Below are 25,659 nucleotides of genomic sequence, written 5' to 3' on the forward strand. Positions count from 1 at the left end.
TAGGATTTATTTGTACACCATGCTGCTTCTTAACCAAAGTTCTTTGGATGCTTTATATTTAAAATGCACCAGAAGAGGCAGTAGCTACTGCAGAGGGCCAAAGGTGTATACAAGTCCACCTCTGCCCCCCAACTCCACTGCCCCTTTGCTCCTTCATCAATGGGCCATATTCAGAGGAAATACCTTGCACCTGGAAATGCTGATTTAGAGGGATGTACGAAAGTCACTTACCTTTTCGCGGATTCAGTTCATTGGGGGGGAGGCGATCCGGTCCTCCCCCCCGGAATCCTCGATGGCCAGCTGTGCTCCGCGGTGGCTCCGTGGAGCAGCTGGCCAGGCCCAGGCCAGGGCCGCCCACAGCCGGAAATCCGGCTGCGGAGGGCTCTGGGTAAAAAAACCACAAAAAAATGCACACGCAAATGGCGGCGGCTACGGCTGCCGCCATTTGCGTTCCTTATTTTTCGCCATCTTAGTCTATGTAAATATTTACGTAGACTAAGACGAAGAAAAGAAAGGAGAACGCAAATAGTGTACTGGGCGCTATTTGCATTCCCCTTTCTTGTCTTCATCTTAGTCTATGTAAATATTGATGTAGACTAAAACGGAGAAAAATAAGGAACGCAAATGGTGGAGGCTGTAGCTGCCGGCATTTGCGTACGCATTTGTTTTTTGTTTTTTTTATCCAGATGTGATAGGCTATGTAAGTCTTTACATAGCCTATCATGTCTATGGGGGGGGGGGAGAAACAAACACAGACTGCAAATGGCGGCAGCTGCACCCGGTCGGAAGACCAGCTGCTGCCGCCACCTTCTGAAACATCAGCCCCAGGTAACTCTCGTCCTGGGGGGGGTTCCGTGGGGGGCAGAGGGGTGGCAGGCCGTTCCACGATGGATTTCGGGGGGGCGAATGCACTGGCATTTGGCCTCACCAAGATCCATCACGGAATTTTCTGACATCCCTACTGATTTAGCAATTTCAAGAAAGAGTTATGAAGGTAGAAAGCCAGCAGGTGTTGGCGGGCTATGCAGCATATTTCACTGGGTGCCATGTGTATGACTCTCTGCCAGCTGGACATAAGCCGTGTGTGTGTACTCGGTGTAATGAACTCCTGGCTGACAGGTAAGAAGTTCCTTGCAGTCAAGCCAAGGTTGCTGACATGTATCAAAGAGGCAGAGAGGCTGGTGGATGTGACCTTGAGGGACCTAATAGCAGTGTCCCAATCCTGGGTGAAAGCAGCTCTGCTGTCATGGAGAATTGGGGTCTCTGGGAAGTAGGGTGTCATTCTATGGAAGAAGGAATGTTCCCTTGGAAGAAACCCATTCCTCAGAAGATGAACCAATATTCCAGTACGTGGGGGCGTTTTGCTTGTGAGGATCTGATCACTGGACAGCTGGGTTTGTGATGGGCAACATGATAATTGGCCTATCTGGTGCAATGGTTGTTGATATCACATGCCATCTACAGAGCTCTGTAGGTAGTGCTGGGGTGATGATTGTGGTCATGGTCCATGTTGGTCCCAATGACATGGAGAATTGTGGGCAGGAGGTCATGGAACCCAAATTTAGCTTTCATGAGAGAAGGTTGAAATCCATGATGACCAAGGTGACTTTCTCTGAAATGCTACCCCTTCCACATGCATGGCCAGCTAGACAGGCAAAGCTGAGGAGCCTCAACCGGTGGATGAGATGGTGGTGCAAGGAGGAGGAGTTCAGATTTCTTCAGCACTGGTGAACATTTTGGGACAAGATGAGCATTTACAAGGGGGATGGGCTCCACTTGAACCAGACTGTTGCTGTTAAACAAACAAACAAGCTGGCAAAGCAGCTTTTAAACTGATCCCTGTGGTAAAGCCAACATGACCTGGGAAGCATCCAATTCATGATGGATCATTCCTGGGGGATGAAGGTCAAAATATTTCCAGTTGTCCAAATGGAGATGGGGAAGAAATGAGCCATCGGCATACGGTGAAACATGATAGCCAGTCAAAGAGGCTTAAGTGCCATAGCAGACGAGGCATGCACCAGAGACATCTGGGGAGGGATACCATGTATAGGTGTTTCTATGCTAATGCTACAAGCCTGTTACAAAGTACCCCCAAATTCTGCTGATCTGGGAACATGTGGCCTGTAACTGGATGGGGACTAGGGTTTTTTGGTAGGGATGTAAGGACTCCCCACCGTCCATTCCAGTGGGGAATCCGTGGGGAGTGGGGAAGTGATCTGTTCTTCCCCCCAGAATCAGCACAGAGCAGTTCCACTCCACGAGGATTCCGCAGAGCCAAGGGCCGCCCCATTCTGCCATCTGCATGCCCTGGATTCCCTCTTTTTTTCTGGTTCCCTGAACTTATGTAAGTAATTCTGTAAGTACCACTGAAAAATCCTTTCCGCCTGCCCGCCGCCAGTCTCTGTAAGCCTCAGGTGATGGGGAAAATGCATATTTATTTTCGTAGAAAGCGTAAAGCCCTTCACAGGGATTCCCCATGCCACTTGGTCACCTGACCTCACCGGACCTGTCCTGACCTCACCTCACTTGACCTCACCAGACCTGACCTCACCTCCACAGACAATAAACAGAAAAGATGGAGGATTTCTGTGGGCTTCAAGATTCAGCCCCAGCAAAAGAAAGCCTCGCATCACAGGGAAAATGCCTCATAAAAAGGGTAAAGCCGATCAAGTTCTTCTTCCTCCTTTTCCAATTTATGGATTTCTTTTCGTAATTATTTTTGTATAATCTGCCATTAGGAGGTAGGGACGTACGAAAGTCACTTACCTTTTCACAGCTTGGATTCATGGTGGGGGGGAGGCACTCCGTCCCTCCCCCCGGAATCCTCACTGGGCCGGCTCTGCGGAGCCACCGGCCAGGGCCATTCACAGCCGGAGTTCCAGCCACGGCCAGCTGCTGAGGACGCAAATGGTGGCCGCCATAACAGCCGTCATTTGCATCCATCCAGGCTGCCGTGATAGGCTACGTAAGTATTTACATAGCCTATCACGGTAAAGGCAGCCATGCAAATGGCGGCTACTATGCCATTTGTGTAGCTGCCTTTACCGTGATAGACTATGTAACTACTTATGTAGCCTATCACAGAAAGAGCAGCGGCCCAAACGGCGTAGCGGCTTCCATTTGTGCCCCTGCTCTTTGCCATGATAGGCTACGTAAATACTTATGTAGCCTATCATGACAGCCTGGCAGGACACAAATGGCGGCGACTATGGCGGCTGCCATTTGCATCCGCAGCAGCCGGCCGAGAGACCAGCTGCCGACGCCGTAGCCGCTGCCAGAGCCGGAGCCGGAGCCGCCAGAACATCCGCCCCAGGTAAGCTTCGTCCCGGGGGGGATTCTGCAGGGGGGCGGGGGGGGGGAGGCCGTTCCGCCATGGGTTTCAGGGGGCCGAATGCCAGTGCAGTCGGCCTGACTGAAAGCCATGGCGGAATTCTCCACCAGCTCTATTAGGTGGACCAAAAAAAAAAGGGTCTGCATCCAGGTTGTCCGGGCCGCTCTGTTCTGAGGAGAATTCCACGGACCAGATTTGTCAGAATTCAATCATATTTAAAATTTGTGCATAATTGTCTGACATCCCTAGTTTTTTGGTCTTGGAGAAGGGCAGAAAAGCAGTTCCCATAGGATATTGAGGCCTTGCACAACGCAAGAGGAGCTGCAGACTTCTTGCAAAAACTTTCTGTGTGCCACTGACCTTAATTCCTCTGTGTTAACACTTGCAAATTTCAAATCTTGCCTCAGGACAACAATTACAGGAACCAGGAAACCTGACAGAGGACCTTCTCCCTTACCAACCTGCCTGGTCACTGAGGTCAGCGGAGGGCGTGTTCCTGGTGGTTCCACATGGACCTATGGCTAGGGATGGGCAGATTACTCACCGTCCGTTCCACAATGGTGTCCACAGGGGGGTGAGTGATTGGTTTCTCCCCCCTGGAATCCTCTGGAGCAGCTCTGCGTCCAGAGGATTTCTCAGAGCCAGACTCCGGCTCTGCAGCACTGATGATACAGACATAGGCTAGCCCATTGTGGGAACAAACACAGACACAAATGGCCTATTGGATGCAACTTGTGGCCATAAAGCCCTATGTTTACCCTAATTGCAGGTGTTTACGGCTCTATTTTGGTAAAAAGCGGCACTTTACAGCAGCAAATGGTGTCCACTACGCCATTTGCAGCTGTATTTCTCCAAGGTATATGGCAATGGCAGCCACCGTTACAGTAGTGCCAGCACCACGGAGCTGGAGAGCCATTCCATGGGGAATCCTCTGGATGTGGAGGTGAGTGGAGCCGGTTGGGGAGGATTCCGGGGCGGGAGGGAGGGATCGCCCCCCCCAGAGGACCCTGGCAGTAGACTGGTAAGTGGGATTTGTGCATCCCTAGAGGAGACACTGCCTATCAGAGGGAACAGTATTGAGCTGGGTTGTAATAACAATCTGAAAGGCAAATGTTTATGTACATGTAACCAAAAAGACTAATTTGATCCTGCTTCATATGAAGTCAGTAAAAGGCAAGCCAAGCTCCCCTTTCCACCATCACTCGCACATGTCAAAAGTGTGGAGTTGGGTATGTGAGTTCTCACAAACATGCTTCTCCCTTGCGCCCAGATATTCACCTGCACATGGAACCGAGTAGAGAGTTCAGAAAGATGGAGAAGTGATGCCACTTCTTCCCCTTATAATTATCAAAATCATAATGTTTATTATTGTTATTCTCTCCAAACATCAGGAGATTTTTCTAAAGATCATCATTGAGTCCACTGATTCAAGACAAACATCAGGTGACAATTCGAATCCAGGTGCACAAGATAGACACATGAATGCCTCCTGTGCTGGGGAGGAGGTTTGGGCAGGGGAGGGGGAGTGTGTGGGTGTGAGGTTTACTTCTCTCATCCCCTTCAGATGGGAAACCTCGGCTGGCTCTGCTCCATCTGTATTAGGAAAGCCATGTAGGCATCATTCTTGCAAGGCAGCTTTGGCTTCTTCTCATTCTTTGTCTGTTTAGTTGAGAGGAGCAAACTCAAGGGGGGCGGCTGTGCCAGGTTTGTTCAGAATGATTCTGCTGCTGCTTTTGCTGCTGCCCCCGGCCACCTGTGGGATGTGCAAGGCCAAATGCTCCTTGACTTTGATCAGGGATGAATTAGACCCACGGAATTATTACAGGCCAGGGGACCACATCATCAGTGGGCTCATCTCTGCAACACGTCCTAGATTTCTCCCGTACTCTTTCAACAAGCCTCCTTCCAACAGACTCCACAAGTAAGTCACGATGCATCTGTGATGGAGTTCCTGCTACTCCAGCACTACTGATTTCACAAGCTTCTATCACCCAACATTACCAGGCACTGCCCTGTTATCTGGAACCTAAATCACTGTCCTGTTTTGCTTTCTCAGGAACAACTTGGGGATGTATAAGTGATAAATGACAGCTTGCCAGCCAAGTCAGGTGCTGCAGCTAGCCAGGCTCCTTTTGAACTCAAAAGTGTGGTAACATATTCTAGGACAGTGCGGTCTTTCTGCCATCCCATCAATGAGGAGAACATACACAGTTAGGGTGGCAAACACTGCTCCCACCATCTGTCCCCATCTCCAGAATTTCCTATTAATTAACATTGCGAGTGTTAGTCTGGAATCCGTGTCCTAGAAGGGATGATCAAAAGAGTTGGGATTTTTTAGCCTGGGAAAGAGAAGATTCAGGGAGGATGTGATTGCAGGTTTTAAATATCTGAAGGGCTGTCCGGCTGAAAATGGAGCAGACTTGGCCTCTGTTTTCCTCAAGGAAAGGACTAGAACGGGGGCAGGGGGGGATTTCAGGTAAGCAGATTATGGCTAAACCTGAAGAGAAGCTTGCTAATATAGGAGTCTTTTGACAGTGGAACCAACGGCCTCAGGAAGTGAGGTGCTCTCCCTCCCTGGTGGTATTTATGTATCTTGTGAATCACTTACAGCTATTTTAAGTATCTTTCATGGTATATCAATCGAACCACAGTTCGAAAGCATCAGTTCTTCAGCACTCAGCCTTCCTTATAGTCCAGCTCTCACAGCCATACATTACTACTGGGAAAACCATAGCTTTGATTAGACGGACCTTTGTCGGCAAGGTGATGTCTCTGCTTCTTACTATGCTGTCTAGGTTTGCCATAGCTTTCCTCCCCAGGAGCAAGCGTCTTTAAATTGCATGGCTACAGTCACCATTTGCGGTGATCTTGGAGCCCAAGAAAATAATATCTGTCACTGCTTCCATTTCTTCCCCTTCCATATGCCAGGAAGTGATGGGGCCAGATGCCAAGATCTTAGTTTTTTTAATGCTGAGTTTCAAACCAGCGTTTGCACTCTCCACTTTCACCCTCAGCAAGAGGCTCTTTAGATCCTCTTCACTTTCTGCCATTAGGGTGGTATCCTTTGCGTATCTGAGGTTGTTGATAATTCTCCCGACATTCTTATTTCTGAACTGTGATTCATCCAACCCGGCGTTTGTCATGATGTACTCTGTGTATAAGTTAAATAAGCAGGGCGAATATGCAGCCTTGTCGTACTCCTTTGTCAATTTTGAACCAATCGTTTGTTCCATGTCTGGTTCTTACTGTTGCTTCTTGACCCTCGTACAGGTTTCTTTGCCCCCTTCTATCTCCAGCATTCTGTGATCCATCTCATAAGGATCCCCTTTTCACAGCAGCTGCATGACATTAACCCAAGACCTCCTTCCTGTTCAGTCACTGTCAGCTTAGATCCCGTCGGTGTATATATAAAGTTAGGATTTTCTGCCCCAACCGGCATTACTTTCCACTTGCTTCCATTGAATCTCCTTTGCTATTTTAATGCCTGTTTTCCCAGTTTGGTGAAATTCATTCAGAGCTCTACTGCTATTTCTGAATGAACTTCTGCATAGGACTAGGAGAATGTAAGTCCATGTAATGAAATATTGCTTATAAGGGAGATGCTAGTCAAGAGGTGCAGTAAGGCATTCGAACTTTCTGAGTAAGAGCATTTTCAGTAGAATGTTATGGCAACTTGCATACTAAATACAAAATAAATGTGCCAAGGTCTTTTTGGTGTTTTCCCCCCCCTAAAACATAAATCATGTTGAAGATGGATTGCCAACATGGCTTCCTTCCTTGTTCAATAGGTTGGCCATGTAAACATTTTGATGAGTAATTATTTTATTTTTTTTACACATTAGGTTCTGACTCTGCCTTTGATCATACAGGACTGAGCACATAAGGAAGAGTCCCCCCTGTTAGTCCCCTAACAACATATATGTGGCATTCAATAAAAGGAAAACCTGTGCCATGTTTTGAGAACCAGTTTTGGAGTCAGCAGAACTGTCTTGATTACGCATTCAAGTGGCAGAAGTTGTCTCCTCATTTGGTTTAAGTTTGTCTATTTAAAGTGCTGCACCTGCTTTGGAGATCCTTGGTGGATCGCATATGTTCTCTCCTAATTCTGGAAAAGACAATGCTCTAGAACAGGCATGGGCAGAAAGAAGATCTCTAGATATTTGGAGTTCAACTCCCAGCATTCCAGATCATTGGCCATGCTGGTAGGGGATTCTGGGAGTTGAAGTCCAGAACATCTGCATATCTAACTCTGCCCACCACTGCTCTAGAACAGCCTTCCCCAAATTGGTGCCATCCAGATGAGTTGAACTGTAATGCTGATCATTCCCAGGGAGAAGTCCAACACATCTGGAGGGGACCAGATGGAGGAAGGCTGCTTTAAAAAAAGAGATGTAAGTGGACCTAAGTTGATTGTCATCAGTTTTCCAGAACTCGACAGTCACCTCTGCATATCATATTCTCTGTCCTGGTGTATCTGCTTTGGATGAATGAGAATTTCCCTTGCGCTTACTGCCTTCTTCTTAGGAAAGATGTGGCGTTAAGGCTTTTGTGAGCCCATAATTTCTCTGTGTTTTGGTACTTGGTTGAAAACTTTGGAAGGGGGAGGAAGAACCATAGCTCTGTTTTAAATGTGTGATTGTATTTTAAATCTCTGCATTGCTGCTAGGTTTTATTTTGGTTTGTACTTTTATACTTTACTTTTGAATGTTTACATTTTATGTATGGTACTTTATTATGTCCTTTGTGGTTTTGATTCTTGTGAACTGCCCAGAGAGGTTATTCAGCTATAGGGAGGTATAGAATTGTAATAAATAACTAAATAAATAGTTTTTTTTTTGTTTATTAGAACTTTAATAAAACTAATTCCCTGGATACCCAATAAATCCCCTTTCTAAAACTGGCATCATATTGACCAGTCCTTTCTTACAGAGGCTGATCTTAGGGACATGTTACATATTTCTTTTAGAATATGAATATGTCATAATTACCAACTATAAAAAGTGGAGGAGGTGTTGTCTTCGCTTCCCGATGCTTTTGCAGGCGAAATATGGCTGCTGTTTTCAGCATTTCTCACAGGTGGAGGGGAGTGCTGCTAGGACTTCACTTGATCTTAGGGATGTTCTAGACAATGTTTTATGCCCAATATGTGTCCTCGATCTGTTAAACCTATTTAACAGTGAAGATAAAAGTAAAAACCAGATGGTATAGGGATAAGAATAAAAATAGTCCTGGAGATATGACATGCATTTAGTGTCTTCAACCTCAATACAAAAGCTATGAATAATTGAACTGCAGTGAAACTAGCCTCACCCACTCAAGAGGGCTCATGTAATGGAGTGGTGGTGGTTCCGGTCAGAACAGAGACATTTGGTTGGTGTTGTTGCTGTTGCTGTTATTCCAACTCTGTCATACTATGTGGATGGTATTGGCTGCCAGTTGAATACTTGTAAGGTGGAAGGGTAGCTGCAGTAGCATGACAAGGTGACAATGTGACACAATGTCTTTACAGGCAAGGATCCACGTATTACTGGAACATGCTGTCCTTCTTGTTTGCCATTCAGACAATCAACCAGAATCCAAGGCTCTTACCCAACATCACCCTGGGCTACAGCATCCATGACAACCATTTCAATGCAAGAATGACTTCTGATGCCTTGCTAGACCTGCTCTCCACTGGGCAGGCCAATGTGCCCAATTACAGTTGTGGAAGGCAGGATCACCTGTTGGCGGTTCTTGAAGGATCTGACTCTGAAACCTCCATCCAGATATCAACCATGTTGGGCATCTACAAAATCCCACAGGTGGGGTAATGATTTGAACGCTTCATCTACATTCACCTGTGGTTCACCAGAGAACTTTAATGTCCATGGACAGTATGGAGTCCCATTACATAACAAGTTGGTGGGATGTGTTTTCATAAGCAGCACAAGTGCTTATTGCCATTTTTGGAAAGATTTCCAAGGACTTTCAATAGCTAAGGGTGCAATCCTATCGGGGTAGCTGGCTGCCTCTGAACTCGGAGGTGACCACCTATCCAATGCAGGGCAGGAGAAGCGTGGAGGGGATTGTCCCCTCCACGCTTCAGCTGCCCTGCATCTGTGGCTAGACAACCAATCTTGGAGCACAGGAAGCATCAGCCAGATGACATGTAGGATGTGTTGTACAAGCATTTCCAACTTCCCTCCCCCGACACGCCCCCAGGAATGCCCCATTTTTGCCACTTCATGCACCACTTCTGAGTGTGGACCGCGGTGCTGTTCAGCACTGCCTATGAGGCAGTGTGGGAGGGGATTGTGGTTGGTTCTCAGGGAACTGACCTCAGAGTGTGGACTCCGAGGTCGGTTCCCGGGAACCGACCTATCCTATGTCCGTCTACCACTGTCTAGCAGCCATAGGATTGCTCCCTCCATGGTATAACAATGTTCTTTTAAATGTTTACATTGTTTTAATTATGGGATTTTATTCTTTTATCTTGTTGTTCACCACTCCAGAATCATTGATGCCAAATGGTGAACCTGTATTGCATATATGAAGACATTGCATATATACATTCAGTCCAAAAAACCTTTAGAAATATTTGGCTTACTTAATGCACAAAATCCCTTTAAATATGATGTTTATTTTTATATTCATCTTTGTAATTTCCCCCTAAAACCCTTACTTATTTTTGTGACTATATTTTGTACTAAGATATACTATTTTAATTATTATTTGGGGGGGGGATCTTTTTCCCATTTTTTCCCATTTATTAGTTTTATTTTGCATCATGGATTTTGTTGATTACAAAATTTAATCAACATTAAATGTTTATTGTATTTTATGCATATTGTCAAAATTAAACAAAGAATGATTAAAAAGAAGTTCATCAGAGACTTTCAATTTTTGTCCAATGGTGTGAAGTTTGGAAAATATAATTACCAGTTAATAGACATAATCTGGCCAGATTTTAGAAATCTGACTGGAAATCTGGTAAAGACTTGAAATCTAGGCAAGTTGGAGAATTCCACTGTGGTCTCCAGTGAGGCTGGATTCTTTAGAATCCACCCCCCCAGAGTCCATGGCAGAACGGACTACCCTGCTGCCACCCCCCAAAATCCCCCCTGGAACGGACCTACCTGGCGGTAGGGGTGGACGAAAGTCACTTACCTTTTCTCGCAGCTTGTTCGCGGTGGGGGGGAGCGCTTCGCTGCTCCCCCCGCGAAGTTCAGGCCGGGGGGGGAGGCTTCCCGCCTCGCCCGGCCGAAATTCAGGCCGGGGAGGAGGCTTCCCGCTCGCCCGGCCGCGAACACGAAAGTAAAAAAAAACAAAAAAAAAGCCCCCTGATAGGCTACGTGACGATTCACGTAGCCTATCACGGCTAGATCTGCAAAGTCAGCTGTGATAGGCTACGTGAATCATCATGTAGCCTATCACGGGTGACTTAAAAAAAAAAAAAAAGCGTGTACGCGAATGGCGGCCCCCATAGGGAGCCGCCATTCACGTTCCTTATTTAGTTGCTGTAGTCTACGTAAATGGTTACGTAGACTACGGCAAAAATAAGGGCAACGCAAATAGCGTTGCCCTTATTTTCGCCGTAGTCTACGTAAACATTTACGTAGACTACAGCGACCAAATAAGGAACGGGAATGGCGGCTCCCTATGGGGGCCGCCATTATCCGTACACACTTTTTTTTTTTAAGTCACCCGTGATAGGCTACGTGACAATTCACGTAGCCTATCATGGCTGACTTTGCAAATCTAGCCGTGATAGGCTACGTGAATCGTCACGTAGCCTATCAGGGGACGTTTTTTTTTTTTTCTTTTATTGCAATGGCGGGGGCGGCAGCCGGTCGAAAGACCGGCTGCCGCTCCCGCCCCGCTCGAACACCCGACGAACCGCCAGCCGGACCAGCCGCCGGGAGGGACATTCAGGGAAGGTAAGTCCCGTCCCGGGGGGGACGGGGGGTGGGGGAGTGTGGAGGATTTCTCCCCGAAACTTGTTCGGGGGGCCAAACACGTTGGCGCTTGGCCCCCCAAAGTTTCGGGGAGAAATTCTCCGCCATCCCTACCTGGTGGTGGCAGCCCCAGCTCATCTTCCGGCCACTGCCAAGGTGCTGCGGCCACAAATGGCAGCCATTGCAATGGCCGCCATTTTCGTCCATTCCTTAGGCCACATGATAGGCTACTTAAATACTTATGTAGGGATGTGCGAAAGTCACTTACCTTTTCAAAGGGGGTGATTCATGGTGGGGGGGAGGCGCTCCGCACCTCCCCTCGAAATCCTAACCCGGCTGGCTCCACTCCATGGCAACTCCACGGATCCTCTGGCCAGGTGCATTTGCAGGCGTGTGGAGCCTGTGGATGCAAATGGCTGCAGCTACGGCTGCCGCCATTTGCATTCCTGTTTTTTTGCCATGATAGGCTACGTAAATATTTATGTAGCCTATCACGGCAAAAAAACAGGGGCGGAAATGGCATAGCAGCCACCATTTGCACCCCTGTCCTTTGCCGTGATAGCCTATGTAAATATCTACATAGCCTATCATGGCAAAAAAACAGGGGCGCAAATGGCGGCGGCTATGGCAGCCACCGTTTGCATTCCCTTTTTTTGCCGTGATAGGCTAAGTAAGTATTTACATAGCCTATCACGGAAAAAATGGGGAAGCGAATGGCGGCCGCAGATGCGGCTGCCATTCGCAAAGCATCACGAAAGGCACCAAGTAAGTGCTCCGTTTCGTGCACCTTTCATGGGGTGGTGGGGCAGGGGAGCTTCGTTCTGCCACGGATTTGGGGGGACCGAATGCACCGGCATTCGGCCTCACTGAGATTCGTGGCAGAATCCTCTGACATCCCTAACAAAGGCAAATGTCAGCCAGTATAGTGTCCGCCTTTTGCGTCCGCAGCGCGGCGGCAGCAGCCAGAGGTCTGGCTGCAGCCAGCCCCAGTAGGCAGCTCCGCGGCTTTACCATGGAGCGGAGCCGGCTGGGGGGATTCCAGGGTGGAGGGTCAAATCACTGCCCCCCCCCCAGGGGATGCCCCGGACTGGAAAAAAGTAAGTGATCCGCTCACCCCTATTGAAATCTAGTTCTGCAACAAAACAAACCATCAGTCTCTTATTTTCTTTGGCAGGTCACTTATGCTTTTGTCTCCCATGTTCTGAGTGATAAAACGCAGTTCCCTTTTTTCTGCCGGATGGTCCCCAAAGAAGGAATCCAGCACCAGGGGATTGTGAAACTGCTCCTGCATTTCAAATGGACCTTGATTGGTCTCTTTGCATCAGCCACTGACAAAGGAGAGACGTTCTTGAAGACCTTCACAACTGAGCTCACTAGGAATGGTGTTTGTGTGTTTTTCTCGGAAACCATCGCAGGGCTGAATACAAACCAAGTAGCGGTCAGCACTGCTTTGTTCCAAAAGTGGAGACAAGTCAATGTCTTTGTTTATTCTGTAGAGACTAGTTCTTTCATACCTGGAATATATGCTATACAAACAACCATCGAACACCAGATAAATTCCATTGTAGGAAAGGTCTGCATCACAACAGTTATAGGGGACATCACCTTAAACTTGATGTATTTTGAGAAGCCTTTCCTACACATCAACGGATTTTTTTCCTTCTTAATCCAGACAAATACAATGGCAAACTATGATGATTTTCTACACTTTTACTCCATCATGAAGCATTTTGTGGAGAAAGCATTTAGTTGTCCCTATTCAAAGCATGCCCTGTCTGTGAAAGGCTGGACAAGATGCAGAGCGTATGACAAACTGGAGGCCCTGCCCCAAGAAGACATGGAGAGAACTCTATCTCTAGACACCTACACCATTTACAACACCGTCCAGGCTGTGGCCCATGCCTTAGATGCTGCTTATTCATCCAGATCCAAGAGGAGGGTGGTGGAGGGTGGAGGCAGGCTGGAAATCCAAAGGATACAGCCATTGGAGGTATTCCCTTTTCCGTGTGTTATGGTTGGGGTTTGGTGGGTGGGGTTTCTTTTATCCAATTAGTAGGTCCCTTCTTTACATGCTGTGAAAAAAAAGAATTACTGATTGTCTTCCATCAGTAATGGTAAATCTCCTGACACTCCAGGTTGTTCAGCTGCCTGGGGAGTTTCTAAGCCCAATTGTCAAAGATGCCACCTTTCAACCCAGCCCTAGGAAACTTATAAAAAATAGAAATGCTTTGGGATACTTGTGGTTAAACCCGATCAGCCTACACAGGCATCCCAGCACGGTGACAACTTACCAGATGCTCTCGGAGGCACTGCTGAACTACATTAACGTATCAGTGGTTGCCACACCTGGCACTGGTTCAACTCCTCTGTCCCAGAACTGGTCTATTTCACATACTTCAATGCTGGAATGGGCCATCTTATGTCTATCTTAGGTCTATCTTATCCTTCCTGTCTCCTGACTGGGCTGCTACTTGGGCGTCAGTTGGTTTTCACTATAGCTCCACCCTCTCCAAACTGCCTCCCTCATTGGCAGGTCGATCTGTGGTGCCGTCTCCTCTACCGGATGTCTGGATGGCACCACACATCAACCTGCCGATGAGGGAGGCAGTTTGGATGTCTGGATGGCTCACATGTTTGAGAGCCGTATACATTTTTATGTTTTCGGGTGAAAATTGTGCCAATTTGTTCTTTGCCCCTTACTTTTGCACTATATAAACACCAAAGAAGAGCTACATTGGTTCAGGCCAAGAGTCCATCTAGTCCAGCATTCTGTTCACACAGAGACCAATCAGGTCCCTGTTGGAAATTTGCTGACTTTTAATGGTGCCCCAGATGTGCCCAGTGGAGTGGCTGGGGTATCTCTGCTTACAGTAAGAGCTGACTGGGACTGCAGAATTCTCCTCAGAAGACCAAAAGACATATGTGTCTTATGGCCAATGTAACGGAAAAGGGAAATTTATGTGTTGAATGGCGTTAGCTTCCCAATGCTAAGGCTGACAGGGGAATGAAATCAGAGGCTTTAAGTGTGAAAAAACAAAACCAAGGAGCAAGTCTGGAACTATCCTCAAGTCATGGGAGATTCAAGCATGACATGGGCAGAACAGAGTTATCCCATGTGGTTTCATGTTTCCTACATGCTGGTGTTTTCTCTGCCATTCTAGCTTCATCCTTTCCTGAGAAATCCCCATGTTAACAATAAGTCCATCATGGATGGAATGTATTTGGATGAGAATGGAGACCTGGCAGTCAACATGGACATCGTGTACTCAGTGGTGCTTCCCAATCGGTCTGTCATGAGAGTGAAACTTGCGAGTATGGAAAGACAGGATTCCTCAAGCCTCAAGTTCACCATTCATCAGGATGCCATTGTGGGGAAAATCCCCAAGGTAGGGAAAATCATTCATTTCACTTCACTCTATTTGCCATCCTTTAAGCTCTAATAACTGTAACAGACTTGAACTGCAGTACCAGACAGCAGGCTCATAGAGCTACCAATCAGAAACATCATCCAGCGATTACATCTTTCTTTCTTTAATGGATATTCTGTGGGAAGTCTAAAGATGCAAGAAGTGGTTGGACAGAATGGCACGGGTATGATGTGCTTCATCTGCACTCCCCCCACAATAATATTCTGTGAATGAGACAGGGCAATGGCTCTATAAAGACCACCTATGGAAGCCACTCTGTAGGTCTGCCTTTGAATCCCTGTCAATTTTCCAATAAGCCTGGAAGGTAATGGGAGACATGAAACAGGTCTACCAGATTACGCATGGTGTGGAGAATATGGATAGAGAGACTTTTTCTCCCTCTCTCAAAATACTAGAACCCGGAGTCATACTATGAAGCTGATGGGTGGGAGATTCAGGAAAAATAAAATGAAGTACCTCTTCACACAGTGTGTAGTTAACCTATGGAATTTGCTACTACAGGATATAGTGAGGGGCACCAATTTGGATGGTTTAAAAAGGCGGCCAGACTAGTGCCTGGAGGAAAAGGCTATCAATGGCTAGTAGTCTTTTTTATCATTTTGTATCTGGAATTTTAACAGAACAAAACAGACAAACAAACAAAAGGAACAAAACAAAACAAAATTAAGAAATATAACAACATATTCTAAAATCCCCAGTTTCAAATATTACAATATTCTAGGAAGAAAAAGAGAGAGAGAGAGAGAGAGAGAGAGAGAGAATGCGTTACACGTAAAGTTCAGTAAAATCAGACCAAATACCGAAATATAAGTCCATTCACAAGTTATGCCTATCTACCACCGCATACTAAGCATGAGCTCATGTTTATTATTCTGTAGCTCTTTCTACAGTTGTGCTGTAGGGGAAGTGGCAAACTGAGTTATAAGAGATTTCAGCTTCCTATTTAAAAACGTCTGTTGAGTTCTTTTACGGTTCTTGTGTTTGTTTTTTTACAAGAAGCATTAGAAATAATTTGGCCCTTCGTGAAAATCTTTACTGCCCTCCCACCAATGGCACACAAACCCACAGTACTCCCATTAGTATCACAACACTCTGCTAGTTCAGCTAACATCTGGGTTGTAAACTTCTCATCATTGAGAGGAGAACGATTAAAGCACCAAAAAGCAGTGGATTGGACTTGATGGCCATCTGGGCCCCTTCCAACCCTACGATTTTATGATTCTATGAAGACTAAAGGCCCTAGAAGTGTCAGACAATTGCAGTTCCAAACATATTGGGGCATGATCTAACACTACCGATGTGTCAATCTTGTCCATCTTGCAGTCTTTCATTTCACCTACTAAAGAAATAGAGATAAAAAAATAGTCTAATGTAATGCCATTATGAGGAACTGGTGAAATAAAAGGATACTCTCTGTCGGCAGGATGTAAAATTCTCCAAGCATCAATTAAACCATGTCCCATTATGTAAGCTTGGAGTGGCAGTCTCCCAGCAGATGTGGTCTTAGGAGAAGGTGCATTCCCATCTAACAAAGTTTGTAAGACCACATTAAAGTCCCCACCCACCATTAAATAATCATATGTGCTATCAATCAGTTTAGCAAAACAATCATGAAACATAGCTGGAGAATCAATATTTGGCCCATATATGTTGATTGTAGCAGTTAATATGTTGATTGTAGCAATTAATTTACCCATATACTTCCCTACCAGAATAAAAAAATACCCCTCAGTATCAAGAATCACTTGATACAGAATGCTGGACTACATGGACCCTTGGTCTGATCCAGCATGGCTCTTCTTATGTCCTTATTTTTCAACTAGCAGCAATTCTTCAAGATCTACATCCTGGACTAATAAAGGAACTGGCAGAAGAACTCTCAGAACCACTGTCTATTCTCTTGGAGAAATTGTGGAGGACGGGGGAAGTGCCAGATGACTGGAGGAGGGCTAAGGTTGTCCCTATCTTCAAAAAGGGCAAAAAGATGGAACCAGTCAGTCTGACATCAGTCCCTGGGAAAATTCTGGAGCAGATTATCAAGTAATCAGTCAGTAAGCACCTTGAAAACAATGCAGGGATTACTGGAAGCCAACATGGATTTGTCAAGAACAAAGCTTGCAGATTAATCTGATCTCATCTTTGGATCCGCTAATGTCCCTTGTGGACTGTGGGAATGCTGTGGACAGAATATACCTCGACTTCAGCAAAGGTTCAGGGTTGCCCCTGAGCATACAGAGTGTCTGAGTAGTTCAGATTCTGAGGAAGAGCTGCTACAGGTGGGGGAGGAACTTTCCCAGGCTTCTGAGGCACAGCTGCATGGAGAGTCCATCTCCCCTTTGCACATCCCTGAGACAGATAGTGGACAGGGAGAGAAACAGAAGAACAACCTGAACTTTTAGACGCAAGTTGCAGATGCAGGCACAAACGTGAGGTCATATGGGCTGAACTTCTGCACTCTGCCGATTGGCTCAGCATCAACAGCCACGCCCGGATGTGTCACAGGAGAGGGGGAGATCTTCCCCTCCCACCCCTTAAGTTAAGAGAGCTTGCCACCTTTTTTCCCAAAAGGAGATCAACTTTTGTAGTTTCCCTTTGAACTCCGTGAAGGTTGTTTCTTTTGTAGCCTCTAGCAATTTGCACCTGTATGCCTCATTAGAGGAAATGGAATTAAAGCCTTGAAATGCAGCCTCTGATCTGAGTGCTGATTTGGCTCTTGGAGTTTTCAGCTGGGCAAAAAGGGAACCTTTCGACAAAGTGCCCCATGACATCCTGATGAGCAAAGTAGGTCAAAGTGAAACAACGATCAGGTAGATCCACAGTTGGCTACAGAATCGGACTCAAAGAGTGCTTATCAGTGGGACCTTCTCAAACTGGGGAGAGGTAACAAGCAGGATACCACAGGGCTCAGTCCTGGGCATAGTGCTCTTCAACATTTTTTTTTATTACTGATTAGGAGGAGGAGGTGCAGGGATGCTGATCAAATTTGCAGATGACACAAAATTGGGCAGGATAGCTAATACCCTGGAAGACAGAAACAAAATTCAACGTGTTCTTGATAGGCTGGAGCCCTAGGCTGAAAACAACAGAATGAAATTTACTGGGGATAAATGCCAAGTTCTGCACCTAGTTAAAAGAAACCAAATGCACATTTTCAAGATTGGGGATAATTGGCTCAACAGTACTATGATCAAGAAGGATCTCGGAATTGGGGATCATTTTCAAGATTGGGGATACTTGGCTCAACAATAGTATTATCGAGAAGAATCTTGCAATTGTTGCAGATCACAAGCTGAAGATGAGCCAACAATGTAGTTTGCTGTGGCTGCAAAAAAGGCAAATGCTATTTGGGGCTGCATGGATAGAAGTATAGCTTCCAAATCCCATTAAATACTAGTTCCCCTCTATTCAGCACTGGTTAGGCCTCATCTTGAGTATTGTGTCCAGTTCTGATGGTGGGAAATCCATACATGCCTACTGAGCACACACCCATGACTTCATAACTGTATTATTATTATTATTATTATTATTATTATTATTATTATTATTATTACTGCAAAAGTAGCATTTCCAGATTCAAGCTATTTCCTCTGAGGTTTGTTGTGACCCAGGGATGAAGCAATAAAGGGGCAGTTGAGTTGTGTGTGTGTGTGGGGGGGGTAGAAGTGGACTTGTAGACACCTTTGGCCCTCTCTAATAAGTTGTCTTTTTTTGTTGCATTTTAAATGTTGGTTCAGAAGATCAAACAAATATTGTAAGAACTTTGGTTAAGAAGCATCAGGGTGTACAAATAAATCCTAAAGACCATTGTGTGTCCATTGCCTTAGGGCTAGGGGATGTTAAAAGACCACCTGTCACCCCTGCTAGGGACTGGATCCAGATCAGGGTCCTGTGTCAACTGTAGTGTGAAAATGGGGGGGGGGGAAAATAGATGCTTGTCACATTTAATGTACACTGTGTTTTGACCCTGAGTTTTGAGATTAAACATTATGTCTATAGACATTCCAGTTGGATGTTAATGTCAGTTGGATGTGAATTCTGACCCTTCTAAATGCAGTTTGATTTCTTTTATATTAACCATGATATTTCTTGCTTTCTTTTTCCATGATAAATGAGGTTATCTTAAAGAGAAAAAAAAAGTTTGCCTGATCAGAACTTCGTAGGCATAGCCTTCTCAAGAAGTAGTTAAATTCAATAAACAAAAACCTTTTCATTATGCAATAGACGTATTATTTAAATAGCACATCTTTTATGGGTCTGTCAGCTAACAGCTGTAGTTTGGTAGCATTTTGGAGTGTTCAAAGCCCTGAACGCGAAATGTTAAACAAAAGGGTTTTTTGGTTACACAGCATATTCATTCATATAGCGCCATCACTGTGCACACTAGAAGAGTACAGCACTCTGCCCCAAGGTGCTTCCAATCTAATATTCAATAGAGATGACGAGTAGGAAAATGGAGGCCCCAGGGGTATTAAACATGGGATCAAAATGCAGTTATTTCTATTGCATGCACTTGGACTTAGTTAGAGGCTTCAAATGAGATACCATCAGTGGAAGCTCATGGCTCCTGTTCCAGTGGGGCTGTGAATCCTTTGTGGGCGGGGCTGTAAATGCATTCTGGGCTTCAGCCAGAACCCCCCAGAACTCTAAAGGAGCTATCCATTTCTGGGGATAGGGTTCAGCACTTTGGATAGCTCCTTCAGAATGCAGTCTGGTTCTGAATGAAATCAGAATGCATTCACAGCTCCACTGAAAGTGGAGCCACCAGTCTCCAGGGAATCAGAGGTCCTGCTTGGTCTGTGTCTCATTTCTGTACATACATCAGTGCTACATATTTGCCTTGCTGGTCCTTCTTTTTAGACCCTACCTCGTTCAAGGTGCGTTGAAAGCTGCCGCCCTGGATTCATCAAGGTGGTTCAGGAAGGTAAACCAGTTTGCTGCTATGAATGTGTTCCCTGCGCAGAAGGGACCATCTCTGCTAATGAAGGTGGGTGACTCCTGGGAAAAGGGCAGTCCATCAGGAGAAAGGCAAATCCTCCCTTAAAGTAAGTTATTTCTTAAAAGAAACGCTGCCTCTAACTGTGCGGTCCAGGACTCAGACGTAAGTGTACGACCCAGTTACTTCTGTTGGCTGTCGAGCATCTAAGGACAGAATGCTGCTCCTGCTGTTTTCTTTCCTGGTCTTTCCTCAGCCTCCTCAGGATCTTGCTTTTCTACGCCTCTCCTCAGTTTCCTCAGAACTGATTTAGAATTCATCCAATTAATTAGAATTAATTAATAAATAGAAGTAATTGGTGCAATAATAATTAAAAAGCCTTCATGATTTATCATTCCAGTTGACCTCCAAGTGGGGATAGTCTGCACCTGTGCTTCAGACATCACAGCTTTCCAAAATTGCTAGCTTCCTTGGACATCTGGGTAGACATCTATAGTGTATCTAGTACAAATATTTTGATCTCATTCTACAATCTCCCCCCATTTTCCTGCCAAACATCTGTTTGCCAGAGTGGTCATGGTGGGCCACAGTCTGCTTCAAAACAGGCATGTGAGGAGAGTTCTCCACATGGGCCATTCCTGCAGCAGAATTGGGGGCCCTTTCCACCAGCTTGTCAAACAGCGGGGGGTGGGGAGGGGCTGAATCTGCGAGGAAACAGACAGGGCTTGGCTCAGCATGCCCTTTCACATTCTCAGCCACGTTCTCAGCCACGTGAAACTGGGGCCCATGTTCCCCAGTTTTGAGTTTCAATTCTTGTGTAAAAAAGGCAGAGGAGGTTTTGGTTTGTGGTAGGGGTGCACAAAAGTCCCTTACCTGTCCTCAAAGCTTTTCGTGGTGGTGGGGAGGCACTTCGCTGCTCCCCCCGTGAAGTTCAGGCCAGGGGGGGAGGCTTCCCGCCTCACCCAGCTGAAATTCAGGCCGGGGGGGAGGCTTCCCGCCTCGCCCGGACGAAATTCAGGCCGGGGAGGAGGCGCCTCACCTCGCTCGGCCGCGAACTAAAAAGTTAAAAAAAAAATACGCCCCCGTGATAGGCTACGTGATGATTAACGTAGCCTATCATGGCTAGACCTGCAAAGTCAGCCATGATAGGCTACGTAAATCGTCACGTAGCCTATCACGGGTGACTTAAAAAAAAAAAAAGCACGTACACAAATGGCGGCCCCCATAGGGAGCCACCATTTGCGTTCCTTATTTGGTCTCTGTAGTCTACGTAAATCTTTATGTAGACTACGGCGAAAATAAGGGCAACGCAGTTACCAAAATGCTACACTTTATAAATTAGCCACTCACTCAAGCGACATCAAAAATACCTAAAGTTCCTACCTTATTGGTACATACCATAACTCATCACACACACACACACACACACACACACACACACACACACACAGAGAGAGAGTTGAATTACTGCCAAGGTTCATCCAGCATGGTTGCTTTCACTGCTGTACCTTACTTCCTTTAGTATGAATCTAGGCATCCCCCTGGCCACTCTCTAGTTTCCTTTGGTGGGCTGTTTGGTGAGTTGGAGGGGTTGCATCTGCTGGAAACTGGAATGTGAGGACACTCCTGATGCATTGATGACCCAGAAAAACCCTCCCCCTCCCCAACACGTAGGGTTGATGCAGGTGCCTGAATGGGTCTGAGAGGCTGGTGGGTTCTCCCACACATGGCCTGCCAGACCCCGCTCCCCAAGCTGTGGATCGCTGACAGACCCACTGCCCAGCACCCTAGAGCTCAGCAGCATCCGGGATCAGCTCAGCCCGCGTTACCATCAATGCTGCTTCCTTCTCCCCCTCCCAGCTTGGTTACCGCAGTGGCAGCATCAATGGTTAGGGCAGGAGGGGCTTCCTCCTTGTCCTCTTCCTGCCCAACTGATGCCGTCAGGGTAGCTGGGATTGGGGGAAAGAGACACAAAGGGACACAAAAAGTCCCTGTCTGGCAACTCCTGAAGAGACCAAGCCCTCGTCACCTAAAACCCTATTTCTGTTTTTCTTCTATTGGGGTCAGTGGGAAACTATTTTTGTTTTTCAAAGTTCAAGTTTGTTTAGTCAGTGATAGTCAATGGCGAAAATGGCCCTTCGAGGCCACCCACCACTGTGCACAACAGTAGACTTACGAAAAACAAGAGCCCCCATGTAGTGTTAAAATGGCTCCCACAAAGGAGGAACTGCAGAGGAAAGATGCATGCGAGCCAGGACTGGATACAAGCAGGAAGGTCCCCAGCTCTCCAGGGTCTCACACAGCTCAGCTCACCTGGGCGAGTGGTGGCAGCAGCTGGAGCACTCCCAGAATGCAGATGCGGTGGTGACTTTCCATCCGTACTGACACCCCACATTTGTCAGCAGATTCACCCAACCAACCAACAAATGGACAAGCAGTCATCTTCTCTTTCTCCTTCTCAGACACTAAGGATATGACATGAGGTAAACAGCAGAGGGGGAGAGAGAGGCCGAGCTACTGAGAATACTGAGGCTTATGTTCGACCCACTGACTATCCTTACATTTAAAAAACAACCATCACCTTATTTTAAAGACTAAATGAAATTAAACCTTGGAAAAAATAGTTTCCTTCTAACCCCAATATAGGAAGAACAGAAATGGTGTTTTAGGTGACAAGGGCTTGTTCTCTTCTGCAATAGCAACAGAGGGACTTTTGTTTGCCTGTGTGTGTGTTTTCAACTCAGCCTGATCTTTGTCCCACGATCTTCCTCCAATCATGAATCATCCTGAAAGTTTCAAGCAAAACTGTCCAGTTACAGAATGCTTGGTCAAACCATGCCGATAGCATAATGGTTAGAATGCAACATTAAAATTGCATTTGCAGTTTACAGACTGGAATTTTCAATTTACAGACTGGCCTGAGAAGACTGTAATTCCCTAACAAAAGAGGAGATATTTGGCAATTTTTGGAGCACTGTAAAGGCAGTCCCCAGGAATACTCCTGGAACCACCAACCTTTTCAAGCCCCAGTACTATAAGGATGTGATTTAAATAGACACATATTTAAACTCATGAAACTCAATCTGTGGTTTGTTCACAGGGGGAAAAAAAGAAAAAAGAAAAAAAGGAGGACCAATAGTCCTGAGCTGTGCACTGTACAAACTTAAAGTTTGCTGTCAGTCACATTTAGAACATATATTGTATGGAATGTAAAAGGACTGAGATCGCTAAGGAGATTTTACACTTGTTCTTTCCAGATGCAGATCGTTGCACCAAGTGCCCGGAAGATCAGTATCCAAACAAGGACCGGAATCAATGTATCCCCAAGCTTATAATGTTCCTGTCCTATGAAGAACCTTTGGGGATCATTCTAGCTTCCTTAGCCCTATTCCTGTCCTTAATCACAGGCTTTGTCTTAGGAATCTTCATTAAATTCCTCAAAACCCCAATAGTCAAAGCCAACAACCGGGACCTCTCCTACATTCTCCTCGTCTCCCTCCTGCTTTCCTTCTTGTCCTCTTTTATGTTTATTGGACAGCCAGGCAAATTGGCATGCCTTCTCCGACAAACGGCCTTCAGCATCATCTTCTCAGTTGCTGTCTCTTCTGTGTTGGCCAAAACAATCACTGTGGTGCTGGCCTTCCTGGCCACAAAACCAGGGAACAGGGTAAGGAGATGGCTGGGGAAGAGTCTGGCCAACTCCATTGTCAATTCTTGTTCCATTCTCCAAGTTCTCATCTGCACCACCTGGCTGGGGATCTCTCCACCATTCCCGGACTCCGACATGCACGCACAGCCTCAACACATCATCCTGCAATGCAATGAAGGCTCTGTCTCCATGTTTTATACTGCCCTTGGCTACATGGGCTTTCTGGCTGCCATCTGCTTCACAGTGGCTTTCCTAGCCCGGAAGCTGCCTGGGGCCTTCAATGAAGCCAAGCTGATCACCTTCAGCATGCTGATCTTCTGCAGTGTTTGGGTGTCCTTTGTGCCCACCTACCTGAGCACCAAGGGGAAATACATGGTAGCCGTGCAGGTCTTCTCTATCTTGGCCTCTAGTGCTGGGTTATTGGGCTGTATCTTCATACCGAAGTGCTACATGATTATACTGAGGCCGGATTTGAATACAAAGGAGCACATTATTACACATGCAGAAGTTTAAATTTCATTTGGTGTTTTGATCACACACGCCAATATTCTATTATTGTTGACCTTGTTCTCTTGGCATTTAGCAAAACAGGCTTCCTTCCAGCTCTGGAAAATCCCCATAGTAAATGTTCTTTCCCATTTTCATCCTGTGACCGATGAGGTTTGTTTTAACTCTGTAAGTGTGGCTTTTCATACTCTCTGTTGTTAAATTGTTGTTCGATTTAACCACTGTAAATGACCCTGGAGGCCCTTTTGAGGGCACAACAGCAGTACAGAAATGTTGTAAAAATAAATGTACAAGCAAACTAACTAACAAACAAAGTGTGGAAACCAGGCTTGATGCTCAAGGCTGTACTGTAGATTAGACAGAGAGCCATCACCATATTGTTCTCCAGATGTCATCCCTCAGCCTCTTCCCCCTACTTGTATGAGGCAAGGAAATAGCACCAGAAAAACCTCCTCTGCAAGCATATTTCACCAATTGGCTTGGGAATTATCTCATTGACTTTCCAGCCTTTTGCCCTTGTGGAGGAGGGGGAGGAATAAAAGAAGGGAGAAAAGGTGAGGTAGTGCTGGTGTTGAAGAGGTAAATGGGTTTCAAACTCATGATCTGAGTACTTGATTTAGAGGGAGGGTGGAAGGATGGAGCCCTCCTTGATGGATGTTCTGCACCAGTCATAGCACCGGAATGTCTATAGACATAATGTTTAATCTCAACACTCAGGGTCAAAACACAGTGTACATTAAATGTGACAAGCAACTATGTCTTCATCCTGATTTTCACACTAGAGTTGGCACAGGACTCCTGATCTGGATTCAGTCCCTAGCGGGGCTGACAGGTGGTCTTTTAAGATCCCCTAGCCCTAAGGCAATGGACACACAGTGCTTTTTAGGATTTATTTGTACACCCTGACACTTCCTAAACAAAGTTCTTATAATGTTCTTTATGATTCTTAACCATTATTCTTGTTGCTGTTTTTGTTGTTGTTCAGTCGTTCAGTCGTGTCCGACCCTTCGTGACCCCATGGACCATAGCACGCCAGGCCTTCCTGTCCTCCGCTCTGCCCCAGAGTGTGCTCAAGTTCATATTCATTGCATCGGTGACGCTATCTAGCTATCTCATCCTCTGCTGTCCCCTTCTCCTTTTGCCTTCAATCTTTCCCAGCATCAGGGTCTTTTCCAGTGAATTTTCTCTTCACATTAGGTGGCCAAAATATTTGAGCTTCAGTTTCAGTATCTGTCCTTCCAATGAGCAGTCAGGGTTGATCTATTTAAAATGCAATATAAGAGATGAGAGGGCCAAAGGTGGATACAAATCCCCCCTCCCAACTACCCCTTTGTTGCTTCATCCCTGGGCCACAACAAATCTCAGAGGAAATAGCTTGAATCTGGAAATGCTAATTTTGCAATTAAAAAAAAAACTATTATGAAGTCTTGTATATGTGCTCGGTGTGATTAGCTCCTAGCCCTCAGGAAACAAGTTCATTCCCTTGAAGCCAAGGTTGCTGACTTGTAGAAGCCAAGACAGGAAGAGAGGTTTGTGGATGAGACCTTCAGGGACGTAGTGTCCCAATTCCTGGGTGACAGCACCTCTGTTGTTGTGGAGAATGGGGGTCTCAGGGAAGGATGGCATCATTCTGAGGAAGAGGGGAAAAAATCCTTGTAAGATGAACCAATGGAGTAGAGGAAGGTTTAAACCTGGCACTGAAATGATAACAATGATGGTAGTGGGTGAACCTCACTAGGGAGGCGGTTCCATAATTAGGGGGCACCACCAAGAAGGCCCTCTCCCTTATTGCCACCTTCCAAGCCTCCCTCAGAGGAGGCAACTGGAGAAGGGCCTTAGAGGAAGAGTGTAGTAACTGAGTAGGTTCATGCCTT

The 25,659-nt window shown here is 46.1% G+C and overlaps 1 protein-coding gene across 1 annotated transcript; it reads left to right on the top strand.

The window, feature by feature from the left end:
- Positions 1-1,434: 1,434 nt before the first annotated feature.
- LOC146356602 (vomeronasal type-2 receptor 26-like) lies at positions 1,435-24,089 on the top strand. The gene is made up of 8 exons (XM_084830216.1): positions 1,435-1,602; positions 2,742-2,744; positions 4,191-4,277; positions 8,896-9,135; positions 12,443-13,258; positions 14,430-14,654; positions 19,554-19,680; positions 22,887-24,089. The coding sequence occupies exons 1-8, from the start codon at positions 1,435-1,437 to the stop codon at positions 23,789-23,791; spliced, it is 2,571 nt and encodes an 856-aa protein (XP_084686342.1). The 3' UTR covers positions 23,792-24,089.
- The last annotated feature ends 1,570 nt before the right edge of the window (positions 24,090-25,659 follow it).

This window comes from Heloderma suspectum, chromosome 2 (assembly GCF_057233095.1).
Source record: "Heloderma suspectum isolate Gila_16-S chromosome 2, 16-S_ref, whole genome shotgun sequence".
NCBI classification, from domain to species: Eukaryota; Metazoa; Chordata; class Lepidosauria; order Squamata; family Helodermatidae; genus Heloderma; species Heloderma suspectum.

What these genes read in the sequence shown, in the direction of transcription:
- LOC146356602 (XM_084830216.1), top strand. Translation starts at nt 1,435, where the DNA reads ATGGTTGTTGATATCACATGCCATCTACAGAGCTCTGTAGGTAGTGCT. An exon ending in GCATCTACAAAATCCCACAG is followed by an intron (nt 9,136 to 12,442) that starts GTGGGGTAATGA and finishes TTTCTTTGGCAG; the next exon opens with GTCACTTATGCTTTTGTCTC. An exon ending in GACCATCTCTGCTAATGAAG is followed by an intron (nt 19,681 to 22,886) that starts GTGGGTGACTCC and finishes TGTTCTTTCCAG; the next exon opens with ATGCAGATCGTTGCACCAAG.